The sequence below is a fragment of the Neodiprion pinetum genome, chromosome 2 (genome assembly GCF_021155775.2).
Source record: "Neodiprion pinetum isolate iyNeoPine1 chromosome 2, iyNeoPine1.2, whole genome shotgun sequence".
In the NCBI taxonomy this organism is placed as follows: Eukaryota; Metazoa; Arthropoda; class Insecta; order Hymenoptera; family Diprionidae; genus Neodiprion; species Neodiprion pinetum.
The window spans coordinates 39,724,475-39,751,000 of record NC_060233.1 but is presented as its reverse complement, the minus strand read 5'-3'; the positions used below and the strand labels follow the sequence as shown (position 1 = coordinate 39,751,000).

The window sequence follows — 26,526 nt, the reverse complement described above, 5'->3', positions numbered from 1 at the left end:
AGTTTCATTTCCAGAAAGATGTTTCTCGGTATATTCTCGAGATTACTTGAAGAATGTAAAAAAACGTTAGACTTTTGAGCGGAAGATTGCGTTTATCATCCCGCGGCCGTATTTTTCATCCTTTTTTTTTTTTGACCGTAGCATCGAGGAGAGAAAGTTTCGAGTCGACGTGTTCGGCGTCCCGCACACGCAGGCAGGTCGGTTGGGGTTGAAAGTGCGTTATGGGAGCGACAATAAAAGATATTTCAAATCTAGCCTGCCGAGGCAAAAAGTAAAATCTACGTCAGCGAAGGGTTGGACGGTAGGTGATGAAGGCCGACTCAAGGCCACTAAAACTAGGGCGGAAAAGGGGGACGCGATGCGGAGGCATTCCTACGCCGAGTCGTAGTATGGGGTATAAGCGCGGAGAAAGGGGAAGTACATAAAAGAGAAAAACGGCCCGCGATAAAGATGAGGCATGAGTCGCGGATTCCCTGGAGGGGAAAGGCGAAAAATCGAGAACGGAAGAGGACGGCACGAGCCTCGGACCCGCGGGATAGAGAGGCGCGGAAATAGCGAACGAGTCGGCGAGCCGTCCTTTATTTATGTCGGAAAAGTTTTCCTTCCCGTATCGCCATGCACGTGAAAGTCGGAAATTAATTTCTGCGGACAGGCGGCAAAGCAGCATCTACGGGGTACGATCGACTAGACTCGTCGGACAAAGTTTAAGAAATACGAGAATTGTGCTCGGTCTGGTAATTAATTTTTCAAACCCTTGGCTGATTGTAACTGATGTCTGATAAGGCCGAAGAAGGAAATAGAAATTTTTCATGCGAATAGCATGCAGGAGGAGAAAAGAGGAAAAGGGAAGAATCAACAGGTATGATCGAAATGGAGAGAGTGCCGTAGATTCAATTATTCAAGCTCTAATTGCGAGCTTACAATTAGTTTCCCAACTTCAAGACTTCGTTAAATAATCAAATACCGAAAGCTTTCAGCATGGCTACAACCAGTTTTTGGCCATCCTCCGTGTAAGTCCGTGCAACGTACACCGTATATCATATCCTCGGGGAGTTGCATTTTTAACCCCGATTTCAGCAAGGGTAGAAATTTTTTCTCCCTGTTATTCACGTATACATTTATCAAGTCGACAGTGGAAGCCAACGTTGTTCCTTTTGCACTTTCTTTCCTGCGCCTGTTTTCGTTCGAGCGGCACATGTCGTAGAAATGACCAAAAATAATCGATTTCCGATTAAATCAATTCTTTTCCCCGATTAATCGAGTACAATCGATCCTCTCAATCAACTTTTTTTTCATTCCCACGAACGACGCAATACAATATCAATTTATGTGGTCAAAGTATCAATTATTATTATTGTCTTACTCATTTAGTACCTATTTGATGTAACAAGGGAAAGATAAATGAATATTTTCACCTGAAATTGAAAAATATTTTGAATGAAACTATAAATCATTAAAATACTTTTCCGCTATCAAGACTACATATGGAAATTTACGATATTTTGCTTTCATATACACTGTGTGAAAAAAAAAACATCGATCAATTTACCGATACAATCGAGTCGTGTTCGATTACTTTTTGAACTCGATTATTTTTAGTTCAGTGGCCGTGTCTAGGCTGCACGACAGAAATCCGATAACATATTTTCGTCAACTGGATTGAGGAAGATTGGAGCGAGTCTATTTTCCGAGCCGTTATCTCAGGAGGATGATAAAAATTTCACCAAATCCTTGCGGATTCTGGCCTTCTGTGCGGCCACGACGTTCATTCTTTATAAGTACACCTATATGTGTACACATATATACGCGAGTATTCCAAGAATAACAAAACCAAAGTCGCGCATAGAATACGAATCGAACGGCGCCGAGACGCGCGACTCACTCCGACGGCGTTGGCAGTTATTGAAACTTGAAAAACTTTCACCGAGTTCAGAGTGAGCGGGAATTATTAACGTCGGCAAGGGGAAGTGGCACGCCAGCGCGTTTCCTTGGTTCAAAACTAGACGACGTACAAAAACGCGATATAATAGCACGGCTCGGGTCTTCGCCTCCGGCACCAAGAGACTCGGGGGTGCGTATTTCGAAATCAGTTTCGAGCTTTCGAACCGCGTTAAAGCTCCCTCAATGATATTCCCGAGATTCTCCAAGTTTAACGGAAGCAATTTCCAGATCTGAGATTGAGCTGCTGCAGCTTATTGCCAATTAGAAATTTCCCTCCACTCGGAGAAATCCGCGAGGTTTGATTTAGCTCGGAATCAAATAAACACACGTGTGTTGTACCGAGAATCTTCCACGTCGACTCGGGCGACTTTCCATCGTTCCGTAAAGTTTTCAAATTAAAAAACACCCGGGGTGTTGTTAATTTCGGAATATTTCTCGGTAATGGAAAATATTCGCGTCCGGGGTCGTCGAGGGAATTCGGCGGACTCGGAATCTCGATAAAATTCCTTAAATTAGGATGACAACGGACTTTCAAAACCGGATATCCACGCCTCGCTGGATCTCGGCGTGAAACTCATCGCGCTCGTTACCCGGAAGCACAAGAAGATACCCGGGTGCTTTAAAGGGGCTCGTTTTCCACAGTCTACCAAGCGGATCTCGTTTTCGGCGCAAACACCTCGAGGCTTGCTACTCCTCGTCGCAGCGGCGACCCGACTTCCATCCACACAAGATGCTTACAGGTCGGGGAATAAGGCGAAGCAGTCTTCCGATGGCTCGAACGACTATATAATTAATTTTCAAAGTGTCTGACTCGCTTACGCGACACCGTCCCTCGTCTCTGACGAAGCGAGAGGCGTCTGATAGCGGCGTTGCTGCCGGCGAAATTAGCCACTCCGGTAACCTTCCGCCAATGGAGGACAAAACCACCCCATATCGGTGTGGGCAAATTTTTTATACAAAGTTTGGACATTTGGATTGTTACACGAGTGGGCTGATATGGTTGAAATAACTCTCGGAGTGCGCGCGTTCGCTCGATCGAAGGCTGCGTGGACGACTGAGTTTTGAAATTGAAGGAAAGCTCGGGAGAGGCAAGACTTTGGGAGAAGGTAGAGAGAAGCCAGAACAAGGGTCGCAAATTTGCAGAATGTGGACGCGGTGAGAAAAAATGCAGCGAGGGTTTTGCGACGCGACAACATATATCGTATATCCTTTGGTAAAAAGATCTTGGAACCCTGCAGACGACGGTCTCTGAATATCATGAACATTCACATCGTTGTTCGTTTCGCTTCACCTATCTCATCCGCCTACGTTTTCAAGGCATCGCGTTGCTCGGGGAATTGTAACTTGGAATCGTACTCACAGCGAGCATTGTTGATGGATGAACTTCGGGGTGGTTTCGAGCCTCAAGATCGGGACAACACTATTGTAATCTCCGTGGGGATTCACAGGTATCTGCCATTTCCAGCCATCCTTGTGTACATGCGTACTGTATTTCGGAGTAATTAACCACCGTTGGACACGATTCACCATTCGTTACGTGGAATCAAGTTATTCTTCCACTGCTGAAAACGTGATGTTTATCGAGGTGTGGCAAATTACTATCCGAATTGGTGATGAACCGCGAGGTTCTGCGAGTCGGAGTAGAGCGAGAGGCATTTGGCATACGCATAGCGTGGAGGGAAAACCGCCTTCAGAGAACCCGTCGTTCGGTCCTGGTGTTCAACGAACCAGAATGCTGGACGGTTTGCTCGAGTTGTGTGACCAGAGCGGTGGAAATTCTTGCAAACACGAAGACGGACGAACGGATGGAAGGACGGACGCCTAACAAAACCTACGAGACAGGCGATGCGGTCCTTTTGCGCTGCGGCGATGCGGGTCCCTGCGACAATGTAAATATGCACAAAGGGTGAAACCCGTCGCGGGGGAGACGCCCACAAAGAGGGACGGGGGGGGAGCACGGGGAAATTCCTCCTCCTGGACGAAGACTAGATCCCTCGATGGACGAGGAAGTTTTCTCTCCCTGCGTTCCCCTTCTCTCCGGGGTTTCGGAAAATAGCGTTGTGATAATTTTTACTGAAAACTGCACGAAACGTCCTCGTAACGTAGTAATAATATTAGTACGAGCTGTGATCACGGGGTGTACTTTCCGCCCGAGATATGAGCTTGCAGCGAGTGAGCGGGAATGAAATTGAGCCGGGATATTAAAATTTAGTTCGTAGATATACGTGGGAGGCCAAACGAAGTTTGGTCTGCCGTTTAGACCCGGGGAAACGACGGCGTTTCGTTATGTTCAAATTTTCAGCGTTACTTTAAGGACGCGCTCGAAAGGGCGACGAGGTTGGAGCTTGTAAAATGTCACGGAAATTTCACTCGCATATTTTCATGTCCTTTATCCAATTTATCCTTCTTTCTCTTCACGATTCTATACTTTTATAACATTTACCGAGTAATTGAAACCGTCACAATACTAGAACAAAGATGATTATACCCACTCATTGCAATCATCAAGGGTCTTGGATGGAATTATTACGCGCCTTTGCAAAATACGAATAATTCATTCACGAATCGAAACAAAGGCACGAGAAGACGAAGATTATTTTCAACCTCGAACGTTGCTACTCGAAAATCCGTATTTCGTGCAACGTCGTGAAAATTCATTATCAACGAGAATCATCCATTTGCCGAGACAGAGAGTCCCGACGACACGTATAGAAGAACAGACGTGCTTTGAAATCAGTCGGAAGAACGCGTTTCAAACGCCGCAGAACACTGGTAATGGTTTAGCCCAAGTTTGGGGCGAAGTCAAATCACGTTGCGGCTGCAAATTCCAGATAATACATGCGCAATCCATTCGCACTACGTACCTACTTGCATTATAAACTACGGTTTTACAGCTTCGCGCTTCACGCGCAGTTGTTCGAAATTTCGATATTCACGCCGCGAAAAGGGAGTACAGTACATTCGAGGAAATTTCGCGTCGCGGAAATAATCCTTTTCCGTGAAACGGCACACTGGAACGAATCCACAACTTTGGTAAACCCTTTGAATATATCGTGCAGTATTATAAATGACTACGGCGTAAAAAGGCTGCGTAACTTTGCCGAAGGCGAGAAACGAAGCGAGCTAATTAAAGCCTCGCGGAATGAAATCAAGCCTCGCGAAGGGCGCAACGAAGGTGGGAAAGTTGGTTAAGCTCGCTGGTTGATGGACGACTGACTGAGCGACGCTCGGAGAATTCGTTGGGCCGTGCGGCGGCAGGAGATCGTTGTTAAGGAGACAATTTGATTAATTCGATACCTAATGGAAACTAAGTGGTATTCTTACCCCTCCCACGGCATTGAACAAATTCGCACAAGCGAACCGCCGTTAACTATTTTACACTTGCTAACGTCCATTACCTCTACGAACCAGGTTTTAATTCTTCGTCATGCTCCGTGTAACGAACATGACGTAGGTACTCGCCCGAGTCGTGATGAATATACGTGAATTTTTTCCGCACGATATTGGTTTCGCTATTCCTTACCGCCCAGTGAAGGTTATTGACATCCGGAGTTCCGCAACGTCGAGTTAAGAGCACGAGTATAAGGAACAAATTCCGCGGCGGTGATGGCGGAGGGATGGGAGGGGGAGGAAGGGGGTAGTTTTACGTTATCCCAAGGCAGGAATATTGCGTTGGCAAGCGTGTAACAGTCATTTCCGGGTCAAGTCGGGAGTCGATCGCATTGCCTCGGCTCCTATATTCAAGAATGAAACGAGCGACGCTCCGTATATCTTGTAGCAATACTACCGATGACCACGATCACGGTTACCATGCTCGTATATAATTCCAACTCGAATAAACGTATATTACAGGTATATATTCTACGTGGAAGGGGAGAAATGCTCCGTACACACACACACGGCGTGTTTTGACACATTCGCATGCCGAGAAAACGACGACGACAACGTGAATAATGAATAACAAAAAGCCAGGGAGCTTTGACCGGTTTTCGACAATCGCGTGGTTAATTGCGAACAAGGGAAGAAAAGTTCCGTCTGTAATCCCGGGGTTGAATAATGCGCGAACGGTATAAACAGTACTTACTAATCCTTGGGTAATCCCCGTGCATCGGGATACATAAAGGATCTCGCTAAGCGTTCAAATATGTATGTAAATGAAAGAGAGAATACGAGCTTCAGCGCTTCGCGAAAGCGTCGCGGCGTCTCTCTTATTGAGATATTAATTCACGCTCCGTTACGCTTAGGCGTCAAGTGTTCATCCACCACCGCGAAATCTACCCTTCACCGTCGCCTTGAGGGAGGAACAAAATAAAAAAAAAAGAAAAAAAAAGGGAGAAGTAAAAAAGAGAAAAGGTGCCATAGGCAATTTCTCCCGCGGTCATAAATGACGCTGGTATAACCGGAACCAGCCTCGTCAAGGGTGGTGTTTTAGCCAAGATTTACGGGAAGGTCGTGCCGATCCCGCGACCCCGAAACCCCGCCCTAATTGAACACCGGTACGAGTAGGTACACGCCATTAGTTTCGCGATGACGTATAGGAATATACATCTAAGGTAGCAGAGGGGATGTAACTACGACGTGTGATGCAATTATCGGGAGACACGCGTTATATCAACCCAAAGCGCGACGAGCCGGCGCCGTGTAATCAAGCTCCCGCACCGTCCACGTCTGGTGAACTCGCGTCTTGTCACCGTGTTATAACAAGGACGAAACCTTTGGACCAGCCACCGCGGCTATTGTCAACACCAATTTGTTCGATCACGCGGTGGGGTTCGTTAGCATAGAATTGTACCTTTACTGTTCACTGAGATCTTCGCACTAACGTAGAGCAACGGAATTCAGGAGCAAAGGTATACGGAAAACAGAAAGAGATTAGATTTTAGTCAAAAAAAACTGTGGGAAGAAAAAAAAACACACGTGCCAACTATATTTTTTTTACTGTAAACGTAGCACATTTTACTCTGCACAAAGTGGTTTTTACCTGTTTACAGAGTAAAATCTGTATTTTACGATGTATATTTTGCCAAAAAAAACGTAATGTGTCCTTCGTTTCCCGAAGTTTTGAGTAGAATCTACACTTTTGTCGAGAACACGTGTAAAGACGAGTGGGACGAAGATGAAGGCGTGAAAGAGAAACGGGAATATCGGAAGCATAAGTTGCGATGCCGACGCGTCGATTTATTCTTACCCTCTGACAAATCTTGTTCTGATATTTTGATAGGCGAATATAGAGTGCCGTTATTGGAATTGACGGGGTGGCGGCTGCTAGTCACTTGTCGACACCAGATTCAGACCGCGAGTTCGCAAATACATCGAAACCCCCATCCGTCAGTTCTGCACTTCTCCATCTTTCGTGCCCAGGAGGAGGCAAGAGAAACGAACCCCGAGGCAATAGAGCACGGAATAAAGCTGTGAATCTAACCGTGAAAGTAAGCCGTGAAGAACCAATCTTTCTCCCAGAATTCGAGAACCACCTTCGATATCAGGTGTTGAGAAACTTCGAGGGATCCAAATATTGCCATAAGAGACCTGAAAACGAAGAGTGTCTGTGTGTTTTCTTTTTTTTTTTTTTTATTACCTTTATTTCTTCTCTTCCGTTCTCCAGCAAAAATTTCTAGAAATTTTTCCGCGGTTGATCCTGTTCGAAGCACTAGCGAACCGGAAGCTGCAACTCTCCCTCTCACTTCCTCGGTAGATTTTAATAACATCGAATGCGTAGCGGAGCGAATGGCTCGGCTGGAATTGGTTCGAATCCTCCTCTTGACGGGGGGAGAGGCGGGGTATCCCTGCCTGAATGCGAAGGGACGGCAGAAGGAGAGCGACTTCCGGTACGCAGGGTAACGAGTCATTTCCTCTTCGTCGCTCCGTCACCCCATCCCGCCTGCAGTCGTACCTCGACCCCATTCCTCACCGGAACCACTAAAGCTCCTCCAATATTACCGGCTAAATGCTCGCCGGCTATGACTGGCTGGCTGGTTGTCTGGAGCAATGCCTTCCTTGGAAACTGTGAGCGAGTGTAAAGCTCGGGTAATCCTGGGAAAAGCGTTTTTCATCCAGTTGTGCGGAGGGGAGAAAGACGAGTCACGTCCTTGCGAGGGCTGCAACCACTGCCGGAGAGGGAGAAACTTGTATTTTGTTTTCGAAAAGTGAAGAATAATTTCGCACGATATTTCATATTTTCCTTTCAGTTTCCGCTCTCGCCTCTGCACTCCTTCTTCGTCGTGTTCTCGGCCTTTCCTCGGTCACCGAGAACTGTCATTGGCGATGACACGAGGGTGCACCACATCACGTTTAATATCCATTATACTTGCCTATTCCCCGGTGTGAGAGATACGCCTGCAGGCGGCGGCGTATCCGAGTTAAGAGCTTTTTCGAAGAACAAGAAAAAGAAGAAGAAGAAGTTGGGCGTGATAAGGGAGCGGAAGAGAATGCGAGAGAAGGGGCGTGGAAAGGGTGGCAAAAAAGCAAGGGGGCATTAAGGTCGCCGCACGTACCCAGCATCCGAGCATCAATATCTATAAGGCTTCTTTGTTATTCAAAGTGAGGAAGAAAGTTCCGAGGAAGCCGAGGAGTACGCTTATTATACACACACGTGGCTGCCGAGGGAATCCCCTTCCAAGGTATTCGGCGGTGTTCGTAGTCGCGGCTACGCTTCGGTTCATGAATTCATCTTCATTTAAAATGCTTTCAGTAATTCGTGTTGGTCGTAGTTCCGACTTAGCCACGCTGGCCAAACGAGTATCCTTCATATCCGGCGTCGTTAACTCGGCATATCACAAAATACACTCAAGGGACCGATGAAACTGGCGGTTAATCGGTCGTTTCTATACCGTAATAATTCACTTCTGATTGTCAGAGATCTAACAAGTAACATTGTGGTACAAGAGACGGGGATTTTCCGTAACCTAATCACATCAATCGGATCTGGACCGGCACACAAGACGCTAGAGCGATTCGAATTGCCTGTTTGCACTGTCTGATGGTATTAAGTTTTTTTTTTTTTTTTTTTTGTTTTGCACCCGTCAAGAAACGCGCAACCGGCTCTAAGCTCTGCCTGGATTCCTCACAGAATTTGCGGTAACGAGACGGAGGATGACTCGGGCTCGGAGCTAGAGCTGCGAGTCTATCTGGGTTCTGGGTTATTAGTAAGCTTATGGTCGGCGGTGCAGGGACAGACTGAGTGACGGCACGACAGACGAAGGTACACATAGCCGCGAAATTAGGTAGGTAAATCCTGCAGGAGTGTATTAGATGTATGTGTCTTGCACAATGGAGCCGAGGAATAGAATAGAACAGAAGAGAATGGAGTAGAATTTTAGTACCATGACACAGTGTCTTCTAGGTGACGTCACGTGGATGCATAATTCACGAAATTCACGAATTCGCAAAATAAATAGAGAGACAGAAAGAGAGGAAGAAGAGAGAAAACGTCAAGTACACTGCAGTGCTAATATCCCTGAACGATATGCTAGATTTTACAATTTGTGAGGGTCCACCCTTTCGATCTTGCGCTCGTAGTTAAAACGCGATTCTGCCTATTATACCCGAAAGCAGCCTTTCTGAGCCGGATATTTTTCCCTGCAGCTGGGGATTTATTTCTGTGTGGCATTAAATTGGAGCCCTTCAATTATTGCGAACCAAAGCTAGGAGTCCATTCGCTTCAGAAGAACTGCTGGTTTAATTTCTCCTACCACGTTACAGCTTTATAGTCGGCTGAGGCACCGGTGGAGGTCGTCGACTATTCATGCGGTATTTCAAGGTATTAAAGTCCTGGAAATGTGACGAAGAGTACCTTTCGAGTTTCTAGATTTATAATAAATGGCTAGAGGCTAAAAAGTGTTTCCCTCATTTTTCACCAGCGTTTCCGTTTTCTTCTCATAATTCACGCAGCCGGTACAGTCGCGTACCAAAATTGCGTGAAAATTGCGGAGACTTCTGCTTCGCATCTTATTTCACCGAAGGGAAGTAAGATGAAATCCCTCTTGCTATGAAATTGGTTCTTGGCTTGCCTGCAGGCTCGAAATCGCGTGTACAATGCCGAGCTTACGGAGTCCGTAAAACAGACTGCAGTAGAAAAAGTGACGCGGCGAAAGAAGGTAAACAAATGAAAAAAGCTCGAGTGAAAATAAAATGAGAATCGAGATTGGATAGCACGGCATTCGGATTGAGTTAATTGCTGAGGAAAAGCAATTCTTCTCTACTTGTCGTCTGCGGGACAAACCGATTGTCCCTGATCTCTCACGCCCAACGAATTTCGAGATAAGATTGGGCCGCGTTCCAATCTGGCAAAGATCATTCCGTTTCTCTTTTGTGCTTATTCGGAAGCCCTCCTCATACCTCCTCGGCGAGTCTCGACTCTCCGGCTTTGTTTGAACTTCCCGTTCGACTGCCGTGTAAAAAGAAAATAAATACGGTCCATGGTGTATTGTCAGTATGGCCGCAACTTGTATGTATCACCTACCTTGTATATCCAAAGATACATACACGGTAGACGGAACTTTTCACCTCAGGGAACAACTGATTCAAACTGTCCCGAATAGGCCTGCATTACATTATTGACATTTTAAAACCGGGTCAAGACGTGGCGCAATGTTGTTTTTGTGATGTCTTCCACATCGAGAATCTTGGAAATGGAATAGGAGCCCTTCGTATTAGGATTGGATTCTGCATTGGATTGGTGAATCCATTTTAGGTGATGTACAAGTGAAAATGGTAAATGAATATGAAGAATTGAAATTCATCCGCGACTGGGCGTGATCACTTATCGAGAACATTAGACGAATAGTTTTACCTAGTTAATTCATTTCAAGCATAGGCTCTACACTTTTCTGTAAAACAGCACTGTACAGCTGACGGTGTAATATTTCTCTGCAAACTTATGCTTATTGATATAGTCAGTTGATTTGCCAAAATTTTATTTAAGGTCGAATTATACTCTTTCGTGCACATATATCGGTCATTTTTAAACAATGGGATTCTTTTCGTAAGCTCCGGGAGAGAGATGGATAAAGGAAACAAAAAAAAAAAAAAAATTAGATACTTTTCACCTATTCGAGCAAGTTTTCCCGCGATTTATCATCGTTTATGAAATCTCATCGCTTGGCCGAACATTTCAAAGAGGGTCTTCAAGCGCCGTTTACATTTCTGAAAGTCGGCCTTCGCCAAAATTCAAAAAGCCAAATGAGGGCACCCGGAATCGCGACTTAATATAAAATCGCGAGCCCTTAATTTGCTTATAAGAATATCACCCGCGGAGCGAGACCCTGCAGGGTTGAACCCTCAGTCCTCCCATAAAACCAAAGTTTGGCTACCTCTCTTCACTCGCTGTTTCACTCAAATTCCCCCACTCACGAGCTCGCCCTTTTACTTGTCGGTGCAGTACATCATCCCTCACAGCAGCGCTGTTTCGTACCCAGCTCAAACACCGACCGCACCTCGCAGCAGCAGCAGCAGCAGCAGGCGTAGCAACCCTTCCGGCGTAAATTGAATTTTTTTCTCTCTTAATGAAGCCGGGTTGAAATAAATGTCGTATTTATTCAAATTCTGTCACATTTTCACCCCGCGTTTATACATACAGCGGCCTAGCTTCGCAACGAATAGCAAAGAAGCGAAATAATTCAGCGACCACACCCGAACTTCGAAACTTCTCCAAGACTGTACTCTTGAATCAAGGGAAACGAGAAGTCCGCATTCGTTCTTGATAACCCGGAGTACTAAATTTGCAATTTATCGTTTCTACCGCGTGTTTTTCCTGCACAGTCTCGCGCTAAAACAGCAGGTCGAGCTTGACTTCAAACAGAAAACGGAGGGAGAGAGCAACGTTACAAAAAATGCAAACAAAAAAAAAAAAAAGAATAGATAAAGAAAAAGAAAGAAAAAAGAAAAACAAAACAACAAGTACAGAGAAGGTGTAGGAGAAAGTTGAGAAAAAATTTCCTCTCTCAAACGCCCCTTGCCTATATAATGAAAAGTTTGTATCCGCGGCAAACGGGAAAGTTTGTAATGAGGAATCTTTATGCCTTATTCTCTCAACTTGAGATATTAAAGTAATTAGAAATTATAGCGACTCAATATATAAAAACGACGCGAAGAGATTCTCTCTGAAAGTTGAACAAGGCTGCAGAAACTCTGCGTCTCACTCACTCGAGTATTGATTGCACATTATTTTTTTTTTTTTTTTCCACCATCCGCGACAAGGCTTGGAATTCAATGATGGAAATTCGATGGCCTGTATATATTCGGCTGGCACTTTGTGTCTACGAGCCGAAAGAAGATAGATAAGTTAAATTTGCGTGAAAGAGTTTGATGGAGGCGCGGAAAACTTTGAAAGGTTAAACTTTCTAGTCGCATGGCAACTGCTTTTCCGAAAACTTTTACCAAAAGAGAATTCTAGACTTTGAGCCGCGGGGAGCAAGGGTCGGTAGGTTTATTACGACAAGGCGAGTGGAAAGGACGAAGGAAACAAACTGGCGAGAAGAGGAGAAGAGTCTCGACGGAATGAAGTACCTACGAAGTGACGCGAAGGCGGCGCCGGAAATGCACCAAGCGCTTCTCTGCATTCAGACAAGTCAATGCAGCATCGAAAGCTCGGCTTTCACCGTTTGACGGAAACACGCGGCGCGAACTCCGACGGTTTGCGGTTCTCCCCGGGGAGGAATTACGCAATCAATAGCTGCAACGTATCTGCAAACAAGCCAACACTCGCGTACTTTCATCGAATACTCCGCTTCCGGTAGGCTCAACAATTGAGCCGTATTGGTCAATTTGCCAATTCGCCAATTACCGCGAGGAGAAATCAAACAGCCGAAGTGTTAATCGAATTTCATCTGGTCTTCACGATCCGCACAGAATGCGCGTTATTGTCGAGGATCGAGGGGCGGGGAAAATGATCGGAAACGAGACACGCGTCTGGAATAAGGGGACGAGTCGGCCACGATTCCCGGTATAATCTGGCCAATTAAACGACCCAATGTTACACGTTTTTGCGTGGCGATAAAATCAGCCTGGAGTTTAATTAAATTCTAACCAGATTCTCGCCGTCCGACGTCACCGACGTTGGTACATTGTTTTTCAAACCGATCGCGACAGACCCGCGACCCCAGCTGTCAAACGAATACTGATTACAATTGAACCTCGGGAATAATGCGATTACAAGAAGACCGATTCGTTCCGATTCCCAGTTCGGATTAAAGCGGAAAAATCGAGAGTTTTCCGGACGCTCTGTAGCTCCGACGATTTCGCGTTAAAAGGCACCCACCCTTGAGGAACAAAAGAAACTCGGACTCTCCGCACAGCTATCTCCATGATTGAAAAGAGCAACTCCAATTAGTGGATAATTTGATCGAATTGAGAATATAACGCCACTGCGCATCAGCCCGGAAGCTGGCTTTTCAGCATCGACCCGAAAGCCGTTGGGTTCTGAGATTGGAATTGAAAAGCGGTGAAATAACGAGAGCAGGAAATGCGCTCTCTGGTACCTCTATGGATATTCTTATCCGTCTTTAAATTCCCCAGCTGCCGTCGCTCGATCCACGTGTACATTGCGACAAAATATGAGCGTAGACTACCCGTTGGGAGTGATTACCCATGGAAGCGGTACCGTCAGCGAAATCGGTGAACGGGTGACCTTCGAATCCAAAGGTTCTCGTCTCTTTCCTGCCACGCTCCTCTTCAAGTCCCTTGATCTATTCTTGGTCTCTGTGCTTTCGCGCATCTATCAGTCGATATGAGGGAATTAATTTTGCTTCCCGCGGCTCGATGGTTCGGGGATTACTTACGCTGCGGAAAGTTGATCCCAATTAGCAGCAGCGGCAACTAATCTACATCAGTTACAATCGGGAAGGCGGATCGGTCGGCTCCCTTTTCGTACCGTCCGGATGTTAGATGGGTTTGGTCTGGTTATTACTATTCAAGTCAGTCGCGGAGGTAAACGTGAGACAATTAAAGGGAAACGTGCGAGCCTCCACCTCCACCTCCACCTCCACCTCCACCCTCAGCTCAACCCCGGCGAGTTGTTCTTCGCTAGTTCTTCACCGGCAAGAAGGTTTCCGCGGTGGAAGGAGCGCCGAAGAGTTACTGGAGTTCCGAAGATGAGAGCGTGTGACAGATTCCCCTCGTCAGTGTCGGACGCAAACAGTGCCAGAGTTAAATTTTTCCTGCCCTTCTGCGACTCTCAGATGACGAAGCATCCGGCTTCGGTCACCGTCGCGAGACTCGGACTAAATTTAGTGGAAAATAGAATTTTCCCGCCTGCTCATTGGCGGAATCATTCAGCCATCCGTACGCTCGCAGACTCAATTTCCCGCGAGATTGACTCGGCCTGTGTGACAATGGCTCAATGTTCCTTCCCGCCTGTTATTCGATATCAGAAACCATTCTGCGTATGGCTGGCAGCCCCCTTCGTCATTCGCTGTGAGTCATTCGAATACTCTTGCACTGGATTCCTTCTGGCAGCATTTGTCACACGTATTATATGTATGTGCAAAGAGGTTCACCCACCCACTCACGCGAGGCACGGAATAACAGATAAAGTTTCACCGAAGAAGAACCGAGCTCGGGTCACCGAGGGAGGCAAGGCAGACTTATGGCTAATGTGTGAGTGGGGTGACAATGAAACAAAGATAGGGACTCGAGCTGTGACGAATCGCGACTGGCCGCCTTGAATACCGAAATACCGTAGACGATCTCCCATCAGCTTTTCAGGAGCCCCTTTTTTGTCACTGTGTTTCTTTTTTTTGTCCTCCTTCTCCTCCTCCTGGTAAGGTGATCCAGCGGTAAAAGTAAAAGGGAAAAAGAAACAACGAAGGTTGAAAGTGACGTAAAGGAATAAGCTGATTTCATCAGGGGCGTGGTTGGAAAGCACAATTACGGTTAACTGCGGTAGCGCACCGAGGCTACGTTTACGTTCAATTGGATTATTTGTTTCTTCAGCCTAGGCGTCTCGCTGCAGGAGCGCGGAATGGAAAACGGAGTGAAACTGACTGTGCAGAGGGGGGTTAAAAATAAACTATCTCGAAGCGCGGAAAACGCGACCCGATTCTAAAACCGCGGTTGGTTCAAATCGTTCCCTTAGCGGTCCGCGGTCGTAGAATTTTAACATGAAAAGGGGCAACTAATTGCGTAAGAGAATAGGAAAAGCGAACTGCACGAAGGAAGGGGAAACGGGGGAATGGAAATAGAGGATCCCTTCAGACCGGGAACGAGATTCGAGTCGTGACCCAATTTCCATCGGGGCCACTTCGCCTCTAACTCCTTTTACTATCGGAGCTTCTCCCTTCCGTTCTCTGTTTCCTTGTCAAGACTTTTTCCAAGCAAACGGTATTCGTCACCTCGACTGTGACAGATCGCATTAGCCTGGCAAAACTCGTCATCGCCTCGCAGTATGGTATATCCTGGGTTTCATTACCGCCATCCTCCGCGGTCACTTAATCAATCCCTCCGTCAGACCGTGTTCTGTCACTTAGTCCGCACTGAACTGGGAGTGAGAGCCAATTTCGTTAACAGCCCTATACCATCTCCCCTTATGTGGACACCCAGGGTGCTCGGTATTTCCCTGGGCTACGACTTGTGTTACGGGGACTCGACGTAAAGGTTCTACACATTGTTGGAAAAGCTTCGGTTTGATACCGACGCGCGTTTTAAGCCGGTGTTACATTTCGTGCTGACATCCATTCCACGAGATGCACGCTGAACGGTGATTTCAACGGAAATTGCAAAAGTTTGATGTTATTCTCAAGTACACGCAGATCTTTAAAGGAGAACAGAGATTTTGTTACTTCGCTGAAAACGATCGCGAGACGTAGAGAGGAAAACTAGACAACGTTGAGGTTCTGTCGGTAAGTGTGTTACGTGAATCATAATCGATATGAGATGTATTGGAACGGTGCAGTAATCACGTGTCAATAAGTTAAACCAAGTGAATAAAACCCTCGACTGACTGAGCTCAGATTCGGTTTAAGGATTAAGCCATGCTACGTTAACTCAGATTGTAAGGGTTACAGCCGATTATCGTTGCCTGAATACAAGGTGCCTGTACCATAGAATGCAGTCAACTGCAGAGAGAATCCCACCCTTCCACTCGAGGATGGGAAAATCAGATAACTGAACGCGATATTCAACGATCAACATTAGGGGGCGGGTTTAATTATCATCTGTATACATGCCCAGCTTGGTTTGTGGATATGCAGGGTGTAGTAAAGGCTGATGGCGAGCAACGCAACGCCTTTCGAATGGATGTATTAACCTACATACATACCACGAGTTAGGATTTCGATCCAAGGGTGGCTGGTTTCTCCGAAGGCGAGGCCAAAGGGGAGGGAAAAATGGAAGACATCAGACTCCCGCAACGTGAGAGACATAATCCTGGATCAGCGCCAAATAACACTCTTACAATAGGCGGCAAAAAACCATCCTGCAGAACTTTCGCACTCGTTTCATCTGTCGATGATTGTTTCCAAATCCGCAGAACTTCGCAACGTATTCCATTATAGCTCACTGCCATCTCGCCGTCGGGTTTATTATTAATGCGCACGTTAGAATAGCTTCAAAAATACAAACGCTCAAATTCGTTCGTTGGATTCAATGCAAAGTTCTGATTGCTCGTACACATTTTGGTAATGAATTTCGAGTCCCTTTTTGGAATGAAATATCGGTTAACGCTGCTTCCTCCGTCGTAACGTTTCTAAAATATTCGATGTGATAATACGAATGCACGAATACCTACGAATCCTAGGTGACTTCAAGACTACCGTCCAAAGCTTCTCGCCGTTCTTACTTCCGGAGTCTCGAATCTAAATTCAAATGAAGTTGAGCTGGGCGGATTTCACTTGGTCGCGCAGATCACGATATTGATGAAATCCGGAATACGAATCCTAAATCCGCGCAGTCCGCTCTGAAGAACTGCGAAACTGCATCACCCCCATGTCGCCGAGTATAATCTACCTAGCTGCAGGTTATAGTAGCTCCAAGATACGTCCCGTACGGATATAATGTACAACATACATACGGCAGATATACAGTATATCAACTCTGAGTGGTATAAACCGTAAAAGGAATACAATGCCGAGAGTACTAGGAAGCGAGCACCCTCTTCGATCCATGAGTACTCCACTCACGCCAACCCGACAGAGAGGGTGAGTATATACGTATATGTACATCACGTATAACGTACATACGTGAATGCAGGAGCGTCGTTTGCCGGAGAGAAAACAGATACGGATAACCCTGTTTCTGCACCGGTAAAACCGGAACGCCTAGATAAACTTTTGAAAACAAATGCAGAATTGCGTTTTCTATACAGTCGGTATCCTCGGTGTACGTATAGGAGCTGGATCCAGTTGTCGGAATCACTATAAAGCTTATCCATAATCCCCAAGTTTTCGAGTAAGTCCTCGAGGGATGAAGTGTTTCCCGGCGAAGAGAAAGGGACGGCTAAGCATTGTACGAGTATACGAACACGACGTCGAACGAACTCTGAAACGAGAATGGTCTGAGCCGATCCCGTTGACAAATGCGACAAGGACCGGAGTTGTCATATTTCCAAGGAAATGGCGCAGCGGCGTAACTTCGTTTTCGCGCAAAGTCGGAAAACCTCGAGATTTCCGAATCTTCGGCAGAAGTTAGATTCAGCCTTTCCGAACGAGGCGAGAAAATTAAACACTCGCGACGTTCTTTGAGAGTAATTAATAATCCATCGAGAAAATTTCGACGACGAGGAATTCTCGCGCCGTACGTTGAGAGGAGGGAGAACTTCACTGAAGAGCAAACTTATACAGTTTACCCGTTTGGTATAATTACATGAAATTTTTTCCCCGTCTCTAGGTATACAGCATCCGAGTATCAGAAGCGATACCGAGACCGCAGGGGAAGATTGATGACGAAACTATTGCGAGGTCCCCGAGTCTATTATGTTGTAGGCCTGATTACCGAACATGAGTGTAGAGTTTTGGTACTGATGAATCCATCGGGGTGGAATTCCCGCAGGAGAATGTTCCTAATCAGTTGGTACGTCGGAGTATCGAGGAGGAACGTGACTCTGAAACGCACGAGAATAATGCAGGAGCATGATTGATTCCGAAGAAGGGTAATAAAAAAGGTTGGTGTTGGTACAGCTCAGAGCGCGGTCGGTAAAAGTGGCCCGAGGCACATTTGAATACAAACAGCTTTTCTTCCCTCATCTTCACCCTGATAAATCATTCCGCCTATATTAATGACGTCATTTCCTGCTCCGCCCTATTCCAATCTCCCTTCACAACGCCTTGCTCCGTCGCGAAGCGCAATGTTCACAGTGCCGTTGGAATATTTGGCCTTCTCTGAATGGATTCCCACCCTCCCGACCGACTCGCTCGCTCGTTCGCTGCTAGGCGTCGGTTGCACCCCCGGTTCTTCACCAGCGCGCGACATTCACCGCCACTCAAAGTCCTCGTCGAACACCCCCCGGGGGACATTTGTCAACGGTTAGAATTTCCAACATTTCAAATTATCGGCCTCCCGTCGGCCCGTTTACGCGCTTGTTTTTATTACAAGGGTTGAGGGGGCGGCGTCGCTGCAGTCTGGAAAGGGAACGGGGTTAGGGACCACCGCGTTCCAACTTTATTGCCAATCTTACCGTTGTTACCATGGTAACAAATTCGAAAATAGATTTCTCCCATTCCGTTTACGATCACCTTCGCGTTTATTCCTAGCTGAACGACTAACGCCGATCGAAACGAAGCGTCGGATCCAGGTGAACGGATCATAAAAGAAACGGCAGAGTTCGAGATCTCTTTCGTGATTGGTGATGTATTATAAAACACAGTTCTGAACCGAGTTGCGGATAAAAATTGCAGCCAGTCGGATTCACTTCGAACACTGAACACTTGTTACACTTGAGCTCGGAACATCCGTTCGGGTGTTATACTTTGCAATCCTGTCCCGTTGTGCGATAATGAAACGCGTTAACCGCGCGTTGACGAGAGGGGGCGAAGAGCGAGGCGTTAATACGTCGGAAAGAAAAAGAGATTGAAAAACCCAACCACGAAAAAAATGAATTCAAATGAACGGTCTTTTGTCCACGGGCCCCGCGGTGTTTATCGTGGCTTTCGGCCCACGGCCCTATGAGCTCGTCGATTTAGCTCCGTCGTTACTCGAGAGTCCGTGACTGACATCCCAATGAAAAGTTATGGCTTAGCGTCCCCTGCACCAGGCGGACCAGACATTGTCCGGCCCTAGTGCCATTTGATACGGGGTTAATTATAACGCGAAGGAAACACCCCGACCCCCTCGCGACTCGAACTCATCACGTTGCATCCTGAAGGGTCCTCGACGCCCGCTTAATCTCCGTCCAGGAAGATCTCCTCGGGACATGAAGTGAAACGGAGAGAATGAGTGACGAGGAGGGAAAACATTCTCGGGAGCGAGATCAGCCTCTCCCCATTAAGCGACAATCATGCTTCAGCGTTAAAACTCCGGTCATGTGCCGCCACGCTGGTATTCTCACACCCCCGCCACTTTAGTTCTCTTGTAAAAAAACCCAGATGTTTGTGTTTTTATCGCCCAAAGTTCGAGGTGGAAAATATAAGGACAAATGAATGGTACCCAATAGTTCCACTCGATTTACTGTGCGCGTATCAAATGGCCGGAAGTGTGCGTCTCGTACGTCATCCTGTCAGGACCGATTCGCAATTCTTCGCGTCTTTTCTCACCGCAGATACACGTGTAGGAGGGAAAATGTCGGCTACTCCTTACTCCTATTACCTTTTTATGCGAAAGAAACGTCGCCTTGGTCTTTTTCGGGGTGTCGGTCTTTGCCAAAGTCAATTGAAATTCAGCCCGAGTGAACTTCGGGATTGCACTAATCGACCATCGATGGTCGGGGGATATGGCCTGAGCTTTATATCGTAAACAGTGGCCCCGGACACACCTCGACATTATGGAGCGTAAAAGGTTTCCGAAGCAAGATCCGCGCGCCGAGAATTTTATTTGATTATCAGCTGGGATCTACTCGATTCACGGTAAGCGATTTTTGATCCTGTTTTATGGTACTTATACCGCCTTCGTCTCGCGGTCGGATAAGCGCGTAGAGCTTGCCGAGTCGAGGCCAAACTGAAAGGGCAGCTTTCAACTAACGCAAGAAAACGGTTCTCCAGTGGTATTTCAACGACGGTTAATCGCGGGATGCAGCTGGGCACTTTGAGCCATTGGCCATTCCCGGAAAGTTTCCATCGAGATTTTCAATTAAATTCCATCAGCCAGTCGGCTTTGTACTTTAATGAAACTCCAACGACTGCTGCCGCTGCTGCTGCTCTGCTGCTGCTGCAATTGCACGATTGAAACTCCGGGAAGAAAATTGAGACCCAACCTCGTGTTTGCCACAAACTATAAGTTGACTTTACTGGCCGTTCAGTTTACTTAAACGCAACCCTGACTTCCTTAGCTTTTCACAGCGGTCCAACATTCCGAGAAACCTGCCCTTATATCTTCCAATCAACGATTCTCTAAACCTGGGCGAGTTTGAAATTGGATTTTTCCAGGGATTTTCAGAGGAATTCGTTCTCTCAAAGGAGCTCTCTTTTAAAGCGGATGTACTTCGATTCTTATCCAGCAGTGAATGCACGAAGATAAAGTTTCGTTCGCATTCAGTGTATTTTCATTGTTTTGAAATTCATTAGGAACAGTTATCGGATATTGAAAAATTATTTTGAATCACGCCTTCAAAAATGTTCTAACGCGAGTGTAAACGTGGCTCGGTATAGAAATGCCGAGAGAGAAAAAAAAAACAGAGACTTGTTCACAGCGTAGAGTATACAAGTTTGAAAAATATTTGCGTTGCAAAAAATGAAGCACGCATCAGTATCCCTCTAGAAATGGAAATCCAAGACAGGCTCTCCGGCCTCGACTTCCGGTTGATACCGAGGGGAGATTCGTGTGACAAATTTAGGAATTTTTCGCGAAAAAAGAGGTAGCAGGAAAAAAATCCTGAAAGATCCATTAATAACGCGGTATATACGTCAAACGGTCATTTATTTGACGGGCTTGAAGACTTTGTCAATCCTACGCCGCAGAGTCGTTATTAAACCTGCGGACGATGCCGCATCATTGGCACGGAAAATAATCGCGAGAAGATAATACACGACAAAAATTGGGGAAAAAATATAGAAGGATCAGTTTATTGACAACGGCGGTCTTATTGAGGATGACGAATATGACGAGTGAAATTCTTATGTTTCTAGCTTCGCACGTGCAGTACGAGTGCTTCAACATCGACTATTTTCCAAGCGAGGAGTACAGCCCAGATCCCAACGACTCGACAATGGCCATACCGTGTAAGTGAAATTTCAACGTTGTATGTATACCTACCATTGGTGCATGGCTCTTCCAGCGCTTCCTTCCTTCCTTCCTTTCTTACTTTCTTGCTTCCCTCCGACGCTTACTGATACCAGCCAGCACTTTGCCGTGAACTGTTTAGTGCGCTAATTTCATCAGCTCGAAATAGCTCCGCCACCCTTCGCGAGAGCGGGAGTCCTTTAATTTCTCCCCCCAGGCGTGAATTATAAGTAAATATGGCAGAAGCACCGCGAAGATAGGCGCAAGAGGAGGAGACGACAGGAAAAAATACACGCGTGCGTGGTATAATAAGATCGCGCAGCGAGCACTCTCGATCAGTCCAACTTAATGGGTATGTATGGAGTCGATGTTGGGGGAGCGATCCGAAACTGCGGATAGCTTTTTATCCCGGGGATGGAGGATTACATTTCGAGATGATGTTCGAGTCCCGCGGATTCTCTGCGGGTTTCGAGGGAAAAGTCCTTCGCGCAGCGGCACTAAATTTGTCACGCCGCAGGTGTGACTCGGGGCTGAGAGGCGCACTCCCGGTATATCCGACTTCCCCTCGATAATATATCACGCGATAATTCCGATATTATGTGGGGAACAGAGATGTAACCCGAGTTTGTTTCCCCGAGCAACACCGCTGTAAGGCTCCAGAACGAACATCCACTACCATTCGTCTGATACCGCCGCGTATTTCAAGGGCTTCGAGAAGGGATGACAACAGGATTGATTGTACACCGCACGAATCCCCTCGCTCAGCGCCAATTCCGAGCCAATTTTTCGCAATGATTACGAAATGTTCTTGATAGCAGGTTTCGTCTTTTCAACCCTGTTTTCACATGGGTTCGTAGTTTTTCAAAAACTTCTTTACGTTGAATATGCAGAAACAATTTCTCCCTATCGCTGATCCGTTGCATTACCTTGAAGAAGCAGCAAATGGGGCAAGGTTGAAATTCCGAATTTGAAAAGTTCCGAAAGCGTTGAGGTCTCAATTTTTTGGTGGCGAAGCTTGAAGTAAAGAAATCGAAACGTCAAAGTTCCGATACTGTAAAGTTCGGAAAGGGCAAAGTGCCGGAAGGGCGTAACTCCGACAAGTTACAGTTCCATAAGTGCGAGAATGAGAAAATTTAAAAATCTGAAACATCGGAATTCCGAATGATCGAACATTTTCAGTTCTGTAAAGTTCTGGCTCGGTGATATTTCACCACTTTGATCATTATTTGTTTTGGATTTTTCATATTTTCACGTTCGGAATCCCGATCATTCTGATTTACGATTTTTCTGATTTTTTACATCGATTCGTTGAGCAAACCATACTGTGTGAGTATATTTTAACTTTCGGAATTTTACCCGATCGAAACTTTATTTTTCCGAATTTCGCTTTATCAGAACTTTACTTTTTGAAACTTTGCTCTACCGTAACTTGAATTTTTGCAATCTTGCATTTCGAAACTTTCTCGTTCCGTAAAAGTTAGATTTTTTCACCTCAAGTTTCGCCAGCAAATAATTCGAAATTAGGCGCTTTCGGAGCTTTTCAAATCCGTAACTTCAACCCCGCCCCCAGCAAACGCCTGCCAGTGAATCAGTTATTCCGTGATCTAGTTCCTGGTTTAAAAATATGTTCAACCAGCAAGGGATGACGAACAATTCGTATAACGTACGGGGGCGAGATTTGCGATTAATATGCGCGGTATAGGCTGGCGATAAAATTGAATTGAGTAAGCGGTTAGACGTGTACCGTAAAGGATATCCTCTCGGGGTGCGGGGTGCTTGCGAACTTCCGGTTGAATTTAGCAGCGTGGTTGTCGTAGGTGCGTTTAACAATACATTTCAATGTTCACGGTCGGAAATGCTTTATGTACCCTGCAGGGGTTGAATCTCCGAGTTAGACGCACCCACCACCGACTACATCCTGCGTTATCCGTGTGTCATTTACACAAGCCTTTCGGCGCTGGTAAATTGTGTAAATTTGCCAGATTAATTGGACTGTTCTTCCTAATTGGTTAACCTCATTAGCGGCGAAAATGGTTTGAATTACTAATTAACAAGAATCAGTACGTTTTAGGCCAGTAATTAGCGCTCGAGACGCTGTCTATTGTCTTGTCACTGTCTATTGGTTTTCAAACATCAACGGTAGAATTACGCGTAACAATGATCACGAAATATCGCCTATCAAGGCTGAAACAAGTCCTCTCACCGGCACATCGTTCACGAGGAAAGTCTGTCTTCGTAAAACAATTTCCTCACGCCCTGTCAGCCAGGTTCAGTCGAGGGATAATGCAATAATGGCATAGCTTGAGCGTGTAATGTACAGAGGCGCAAACGGATACGGCAATGAAGGAGCGAGTAGAACCAGCAGCCTGCGAAGATTCTATCGAACTTTCCGACACATTTTGCGCAGGTTTAATTGATCAAATTTTAGGGGTAAATTTTGCGAAAGTTTCGGTTAAAATTATTTCACCTACCTACATACGCAATTCGTAATCGATGGAATCGAACTGATTGCGACGACCTACCAGAGGTACACGTACGATCGAGGTGTAATTGTATCGGAATAAAGGCTCTTGTGAATTTTCGCTGAATCGGAATCAGCGGACTTCGCGCCACGGTTTGACCGGCGTGAAATTTTTACCCGAGCTTGCAGCGTCGAGTAATTTCGATTGTTACAATTGCTGATCACGTACGGGAGACAAGCAGTGTTAATAATTGATTGGGCGGAGGCGTCGGGACGCCGGCGAAAATGTAATTCCGAGTAAAACATGTTGTAAGATCTAGTCGAGGGTAATGCTATTTCGCCTGTGGCACAAGCGCTCGCGTCTTCGAGAAAATGGGAAAACGACGGATGCTGCTTCGCGTAATTCCGGCGAAACGAGAACTCGCCAGTTATTCCAGGCGTCTCGTTGACCCGTTGCAAAAATTCTCGCCCCTCTCGCCGTGGCGGTGTTTTAAAATATCTATATATGTATATACTTATTTTTCGTTACCGTGAATCATACGTTCATAGCAATCCACTCTTCGGGCAAACAAAGCTTTTCAAAAAATTTCAATTTTCCAATTCGTACTCAGCTTGTTTGAAAATTCTCATTTCTTTTTTCTATCCATTCGGATAGCGATGCAGGGTTTTGTAACTGTCAACCGGTATTAATCTAAACGATGCGGGGTCCAGTCACGAGTAATAATTATACACCGTCATGTATAATTCTACTTTGAAATAGATCCCGCCGCTGGCATGGCAGCTATTGTTCAGCGCTGTGCAGAAGCACGCCAGAACTATTGTGCTAAAATTTTGATCAAATAAAAGTGCACATGCCCGCGACCGCAGCATATACCACAAATATAGACGGTTGAGTAAAACCATGAGCGAACAATTGCGTTGATAAATAATAGCTTCGGGAGTAATATTCCGGCAGATATTTTTGGCGGGAAATGTACGACACGTTAGCGATCCCTCGAGATTTTTGTTCATTTGCCCAATTCGCTAATTTTCATTTTTTTTTTTTTTCTTTTTTGTTCGTTCGCCTTATTATTTCGTTGAATTTCTTTGCTGTTTACTTCAACGTGACAAACGATGAAAGGCATGGCACTCGAATTCACACGAGCATCGGGTTCACGTGCAGGTGATCAACGGCCCGCGTAATACGCGCGTTTGAAGAGGAGAACAATTTGCGAAAACAATGGAAGTTTTCACCAACCTCTGGCAGCTTTCGTCCCTCGCGAATCGTGAAATAATAACTCGCATGTGTGTACGTATAAACACGTATGATGCATACCGGGTCGATGATAACGGCAAACGATACGAGGTTGGATCAGCTAGTAAAAAAGGTGGCTTGCTTTCGTTGAATTCAGCAAGGCTGCTAATGGAGGTTGTCAATTGTTGTTGTTTGTTATTGGATATGTCCCGAAGCCGAATATCCCTTACGCTTCGCATCCGCCTGTTCTATGTTATGCTGTGATTGTACCACTTCTGTTTAATGCTCTTTACAGACGCTGTGACCAAGTCGACGATGTTTTTTTTAGCGGCGACCCTCCTGCTGGTAGCGGCAGAGGTTTGCTATTTCGCTGCACACGTTTCCCATCCAAAACACCGGCTCTGCGTTTTTATCGCCGGCGTGGTTTTCATAGTTTCCGGTAAGTGCATAATCAACGTTACTCTTTACGCCCGTTCATCCAGTGCCGTGCGGCAACCGGCTCCCATTGTTTAACGCCGCCGAACATTAACGCGGAGGGTAATTTTTACACGACGAAGAAATAGGACGACGTTCATTAGAAGGAGATGATGCCCCAAATACACAATGAAATTTCTCTCGTACAACAAACCAAAACGAGGGAAAGTATTTCCAAAGAAGTTTCGGCGCCGCACAGCGTCCCGCTACAAAAGCGCATCCTGCAACAAGCTTTCAAAGCCGCAAAAGTACGGGAAACGCTGAGGAAGTGCATATCTCGCATCCGGACGTGGGAGTCGACCGATCTGAGAAACTTTCTACACCAAACTTCGTAAGAAACTTCATGCAGTAACCTCGCGACGAGAATTTCGCCCGGGTTGCAATCTCGGGAACACGACACAACAATTCGCGACGTTTCTTTTTAGCCGGATGTTCCCGTGACGGTTGGGAAAAGCTTGAGAAACCGGTTACTTCCACACGGTAGTTTTATACTCTCCGAACAATAATCCGCGTCTTTATACACCTCGTGTAACAATCTAGGTAGCTGATCAAACGCAGAGACTGAAAAAGTCTGAGACAAGTTGGAAGGAAATTGTGCGCCTTCGTTCAGATCTTGTATTTTCTTTTTCAGGATTGCTGATGCTGGTCGGCATGGTGATGTACATATCGGTATTCAAGGCGGAGGTTGGGAGTAAATTAAGAACGAGATCGTCGTTTCAAGTAAGCAATAAAAGATACGAAAAAACTTTTTCCATTTGCGACCGAAAGTGTGGTGGAAGACTTATTCTTCTCATTTTATTTTCTTCTTTCTCCTTTTACGCTACTTTGAAAGACACGCGTAGGATTAATGTCACGCGGACAAAAAAAAAATTCTATTTTTCTTACCAGAGGAAACGAGAAATCCCTGGGATATTTTTACTTCTAACTTAATTTCGTCTCGTCATTTTCAGGGTCCGCAATTCACGTACAGATACGGCTTTTCCTTTTTACTATACGTAAGCGGATTCATAACGACCGAAGTTGCTGGTACCTCGGCGATATTTCTGTACATATCCTGGCACCAGCAGGAATGGATCAGGAAAGACTCCCGGCGTAAAAATTATGGGGTTCGTAA

At 45.9% G+C, this 26,526-nt stretch overlaps 1 protein-coding gene across 4 annotated transcripts in view; it reads left to right on the top strand.

The window, feature by feature from the left end:
- Stg-1 (stargazin related protein STG-1) overlaps positions 1-26,526 on the top strand; it is a 78,804-nt gene that overhangs the window by 47,963 nt on the left and 4,315 nt on the right. For 3 of the 4 annotated variants that reach the window (XM_046610791.2, XM_046610792.2, XM_046610790.2), the window contains 4 exons: positions 21,150-21,242; positions 25,234-25,377; positions 26,044-26,132; positions 26,363-26,518. In XM_046610791.2, the coding sequence (XP_046466747.1) occupies positions 21,150-21,242; positions 25,234-25,377; positions 26,044-26,132; positions 26,363-26,518 (482 nt within the window). The remainder of the gene's footprint in view (positions 1-21,149; positions 21,243-25,233; positions 25,378-26,043; positions 26,133-26,362; positions 26,519-26,526) is intronic. The other variant, XM_046610793.2, reaches the window with a different exon arrangement.